The 5,729-nt window shown below is 43.8% G+C and overlaps 1 protein-coding gene across 3 annotated transcripts in view; it reads right to left on the bottom strand.

Annotated features, from left to right (window-relative positions):
• Positions 1–2,148, bottom strand: part of LOC123511229 (protein-cysteine N-palmitoyltransferase HHAT-like) — an 84,863-nt gene extending 82,715 nt beyond the window's left edge. For 2 of the 3 annotated variants that reach the window (XM_045266927.1, XM_045266925.1), the window contains exons 1-2: positions 1,805–2,148; positions 34–319 (exon numbers count right to left, since the gene is read on the bottom strand). In XM_045266927.1, coding sequence (XP_045122862.1) covers positions 34–316 — 283 coding nt within the window. In that variant the 5' untranslated portion in view covers positions 317–319; positions 1,805–2,148. The remainder of the gene's footprint in view (positions 1–33; positions 320–1,804) is intronic. The other variant, XM_045266928.1, reaches the window with a different exon arrangement.
• Positions 2,149–5,729: the final 3,581 nt, after the last annotated feature.

Below are 5,729 nucleotides of genomic sequence, written 5' to 3'. Positions count from 1 at the left end.
CAAGCCCCCACCCCCACACCAACACACACTCACGCTGGGAGGTGCGGTAGAATCTAGCCAGGCTGTAGAGACACCCGGCCCAGAAGGAAACAAAATAAAATACCAGCTCAGGCCAGGGGAGAGGAGGGAAGGGGCTGGGGGGTGGTCTCCTCTTGGCCCCTCCCCACCGTCCTCTGTCCTCCTCCACCTCTTCTATCTTCACCTCTTCCTCTTCTTCCTCCTCCTCCTCCTCCTCCTCATCTACCTCGTCCTCATCATCCTCCTCCTCCTCCTCTTCCTCCTCTTCCTTCATCCCCATCTGTGCTGTCTCTGCCATGGTCTGTGGAAGGAGGACAGGAATAAATATCTAAGACATTAAAGTGGTTATGGGTAACTAGGACAATGATGTATACAATTTATCTTAACCACTTCACTACCATGACACATTTCTATATTCATTCTGCTTACTATTTGGTGATCTTATACAGCTTGAGAAAATCATGTGGGGATTTAGAATAGTGAAGACTGGTCATTACACTTCCGACCTTCATAGATCTTTCCTAATGTCAATACAATGGTCTAATCGTACACAAATCTCTAGGTAAAAATCTGTCCCAGTATTGAAGGGGTTAATAAATACCTACTTAACATGTAGGTAGCCTGTACAATGAGATCTTCAGGCAGAAAGCAAAGGCTACAGAAATCCTACATACACTTATGAAACTGCATTTACAAACACTGAAATTTAGTTTAAAGTACACCAATGTTGAAACTATTTGTATTCCTTTCAGTGTCATGGCATTAGCTAATCAAATCTTGTTAACTTCTTGGAATGCTACAGTACTATCACTAAAACAATTTGATGTCTATTCACTACAGCTACACTAGCACCACACTACAGTAGCTATGTTTAAATGCCTTGTTATGTCAATCCTTTTTTTTTTTTTTCTTTCTCTAATGTAAGAAGGGTAATCTAGCCCTGGGCAACAAAAACAGATAAATAAAAAGGTCCATTTATATGCCAGTCCCCAAGCAGGTTCAAAAGAGGTAGCCAAAAGAATGGGATAAATGTTTTGAAACCTCCCTCATTTAAATGAGTTAAGGTCATAGAAAGATAGCAATACATAAGCAAGGGTTGTAGTATATGAATGCACAAAATGTGAAACGAAAAGGGAAAGCCACCAGAAATTAATGGAATGAGCAAAATATGAAGGCAAGAAACATCGGGAAGCGATGACACAGAGGATTCCAACTTATACTCGACCTGACCTGACCTGGCAAGAAACTGACACATGACAGTTAGTGAGACTCTTCAGATAGGTGAAGCCTTTCCCTGATTATAAAGTTAATTACATGGTAAGGTTTGTGCACTGTTTGTTTCTATCACGTGATGAGGAGACTGATGAGTGGCACTTAGCTTGACTGTGGGTTGCAGAAGAGGCACCCTCCCCACACAGAGGTGAATAGACCCATGAATAGGTTACCCCTGCCCTACACTACATCCCTTACTCCCCGACCAGGGCCCACACAGCACTGGGGGAAGAGAATGAAAAATCAGTCCTTAATAATGCCAGTGTTACAAAGCAACCTTCGTCTTTAAAATCTGTAGCCGCCCACTAACTAAAAATAACAAGGGAAGGAGGGGAAGCGACGTAATGGCTGGGAAAGAAGAGGAGACGAGAAGTATGAAAAGAACGAAGACAGAGAGAACAGGAGAGCAACACAAGTGGAGGCCTAAGACATGTCAGCAAAAACAAACACCAGCAGAAAAAACACACACCATCACCACACTGACAAGTCTTCACAGCACCACACAACACAGTACCTTAGCGAGACAGCCAAGCAGTGTCCCCCGTGGTGGTGTGTGCGGCGAGGCTGTCTAGAGTGGAATGGCAAAGAGCAGTAGGCGGGAAATGCCACGTCCGTCTCTCAAAGGTCGTGAGCAAGGCAGAGGCGGGAGGCGGCACACACGGGACACTCACTCGCTCAGCCACACCGCCCTCACCCGCCCGCTCTCCCTTGCCACTCTTGTTTATGTTTACCCAAGGATTCTCTAAGGATATACCATCTCACTGACAAGGATGGAGGAACACACTAGTTAGTTTAGTGGCCAACAGATAACGTGCCGGTCGCTCATAAATGACAGGGGTAGATCGGTGGGGGAGAGGGAGCAGGGAGGCCCATTGCGACAAGGAGTGAAAACAGAACTGTAAAGCAAGGGTCGAATCACCTGCAGTATCAAGATCAAGGAGTGCGTGTGGGTGATTAAGATACTTTTATGTTGCAAGATGGCCCTCTCCGCAGTAATCACACCACTGCTCCCTCTCTCCTTCTCCATCCCCATGCACTTCATTTCAGTTGCGTGCCGCTGGGACAATACTCTAGGTGATGCCCTGTCCACTACCTCCATGAGCCAGTTGGAGGGATTTAGCGTGGCACCTCAACTTAACCTCCACCCCCTCATTGCTTGAAACTTGGGCGCAATGGACGACTGACAGTCTGACACTGCTAGAAAGAAATCTACACTGGTTATCCCTAAATACATTTTCTTTGAATCTACTATTAGTGGCCGACAGGTGGCAAAACCACCATTGTCCTGCAAACTTTGACTTCCTTTCTTTATTTTACTCTTGATTTATGTGGGTGTGAAATTACTTAAAGAATTCCTGGAAAATACAAATTATATTACTATTTAAAAGCACAGACACCTTCTTATCATAATCACTATCAAATATGTCAACCGTGGCAGCTCTTTCTCTTCTGTCTTTAATGTGCAGAGATGTCGATTTTAGGAATAGGAAAGGAATTACATCTTAAAAGAGTCGTAATAGTCGTGGTATACCGTGGCACGAACATTTTGACTGTAATCATACACACAATCAATACAGGTTTTCAGCTTTGGTAGACTTAATTGGGTGAGAGGTGGGAAGCCGTACCTTTGGGATTGCAAACACGTACGACTGAATAAGATCATGTACACATGCAAATATACATGTGTATGCAGTTATAAACATGCACATATACATGCTCATTTAAGCGAAGGATAAACTTGTACTGTATACCAGGTGAAAGTTGGGCTGCATGAAGGTTAATTTTTCTTGGTATAGCAATTAGTTAACGTGCACATTCATGTCAAATACTCTCTCTCTCTCTCTCTCTCTCTCTCTCTCTCTCTCTCTCTCTCATTTAGAATGAATGAAAACAATATGGAAGATAAAAAAAAAAGTTGTTAAATGCTCAAGAAAGTTCTTACAACAGAAAAAGAGACTGAGACTGAATGAACAAAGTACACAAAATATACCAAATGTGTAAATGATAGAGGATAGAAGATGTGATAACCTGCAAGCAATACAAAGCGGTGGAATACTCCAGGAGAGGTACTTACGGGGATGTAGGCAGTGCTGCAGACTGAGTGATTCCCCGTGTCCTCTCTTCCCGGTTCCCTTTGTGGTCTCATTTATACAATTGAGCAGCTGCAGCCTGCCCTCTAAAGACAACTTCTACTACTTCCTACACTACACTACAACACCTTACACTTTTACACTCTCTTCAAATCAAAATTTAATAATGGCTTCACCACGCCCTGCCTCGGAGTCCCCTCTGGGAGGGACCATAAATGTCCCCAGGTCGGACTGCCCTCTGCTGTCGACCTTGGGTGTCTTGACACTTCATCTAATACTTTCACTATCAATTTCTGCAACATTCGTGGCCTTCGTTCTAATTTTCAATCTGTGGAACACCACCTCTCCTCTACTAAACCTCATCTTCTCTTCCTAACCGAAACACAGTTGTCTGTGACTACTGACAGCAGCCCTTTTCTGTTCCCTCCTACTTGCTCTATCCTCATTTTCAATCCAAAGCTGGATGTTGCGCATACGTGCGTAACGACACCACTTGCTCTCGTGCCCACAATCTTGAATCTTCAGAATTTTCTACCATCTGGCTAAGACTTCAATGTCACTCTCTAACTAAATTCATCTGTGCTGTATACCTCTCACCTAATTCCTCTGACTATGTAAAATTCTTTGACTATTTGACTTCCAAGGTGGAGCACATCTTATCTCACTTTCCTTTTGCTGAGATCTCCATTTTAGGGATTTCAATGTTCACCACCAGCTTTGGCTTTCATCTTCTTTCACTGACCAACCTGGTGAACAAACCTTCAACTTTGCTATCCTTCATGACCTAGAGCAGCTAGTGAAGTTCCCTACCCGTATTCCTGACCGCCTTGGAGACACGCCCAACATTCTTGATCTTTTCCTAACCTCCAACCCTTCTGCTTACTCTGTTAAACTTTCCTCTCCGTTGGGCTCCTCCGACCACAATCTAATTTCCGTTACCAGTTCTATCACTCCAGTGCAGCCTCAGGACCCGCCTAAGCGGAGGTGCTTCTGGCATTTTAACTCTGCTAAGTGGGAGGAACTAAGGCAGTACTATTCTGATTTCCTTGGGATGATTATTGTTTTCATGTCAGAGATCCTTCTCTTTGTGCCGAGCGCATAACAGAGGTGATTATCTCTGGCATGGAGCTATACATTCCTCATACTTTCTCTAACCCTAAAGCTAAAAAGCCTTGGTTTAACTCTGCTTGTTCTCGTGCTGTCAATGATAGAGGCGGCTCACAAACGGTTCCGTAGCCATCCAACTGCTGAAACTCATGCCCTATATATTTCTGCCCGTAATCATGCCAAATCTATTCTCCAACTTACTAAAAACTCTTTCATCAATAGAAAATGTCAAAGTCTTTCCAATTCTAACTCCTCTCGAGATTTCTGGCATCTAGCCAATAATATCTCTAACAACTTTACTTCTTCGTCTTTCCCTCCTTTACTTCATCCAGATGGCTCTACAGCTGTCTCTTCTTTTCTAAAGCTGAACTCTTCGCTCAAACCTTTGCTACCAACTCAACTTTGGATGATTCTGGGCATATTCCTCCTACTCCTCCACCCTCTGACTACTTCATCCCTAAAATTAAAATTCTTTATAAAGACGTTTTCCTGGCCCTCTCTGGCCTTGATTCTCGGAAGGCTTACGGTCCGGATGGAGTCCCTCCTGTTGTTCTCAAAACTGTGCTTCCGAACTCGCTCACTGCCTGGTCAAACTCTTTCATCTGTGTCTCTACTTCTATTTATCCTTCTTGCTGGAAGTTTGCTCACATTCAACCTGTCCCTAAAAAGGTGACCACTCCAATCCTTCTAACTACCGCCCTATAGCTTTGATTTCCTGCCTTTCTAAAGCCTTTGAGTCTATCCTTAATAGGAAGATAATGAGGCATCTATCAGCTCACAACCTTCTCTCTGATTGCCAGTATGGTTTCCGTAAAGGCAGATCTACTGGTGATCTTCTTACTTTCCTAACTGAATCTTGGTCATCCTCTTTTAGGGACTTCGGTGAAACCTTTGCTGTCGGCCTTGACATATCGAAAGCCTTCGATAGAGTCTGGCACAAATCTTTAATTTCTAAACTACCCTCCTACGGATTCTATCCTTCTCTCTGTACCTTCATCTCCAGTTTCCTTTCCGATCGTTCTATTGCTGCTGTAGTAGACGGTCACTGTTCTTCCCTAAAACTATCAACAGTGGTGTTCCACAGGGTTCTGTCCTATCACCCACTCTCTTTCTATTATTCATCAATGATCTCCTAAATCTGACTCAATGCCCTATCCACTCCTATGCTGATGATACCACCTGCATTATTCAACAGCGTTCAACAGACGCCCAACCCAACAACAATTAAATGACTCAAGGCGA

The sequence above is a fragment of the Portunus trituberculatus genome, chromosome 31, assembly GCF_017591435.1.
Source record: "Portunus trituberculatus isolate SZX2019 chromosome 31, ASM1759143v1, whole genome shotgun sequence".
NCBI lineage: Eukaryota > Metazoa > Arthropoda > Malacostraca > Decapoda > Portunidae > Portunus > Portunus trituberculatus.
The sequence above is the reverse complement of the archived record's forward strand: the minus strand, read 5'-3'. Positions and strand labels throughout refer to the sequence as shown.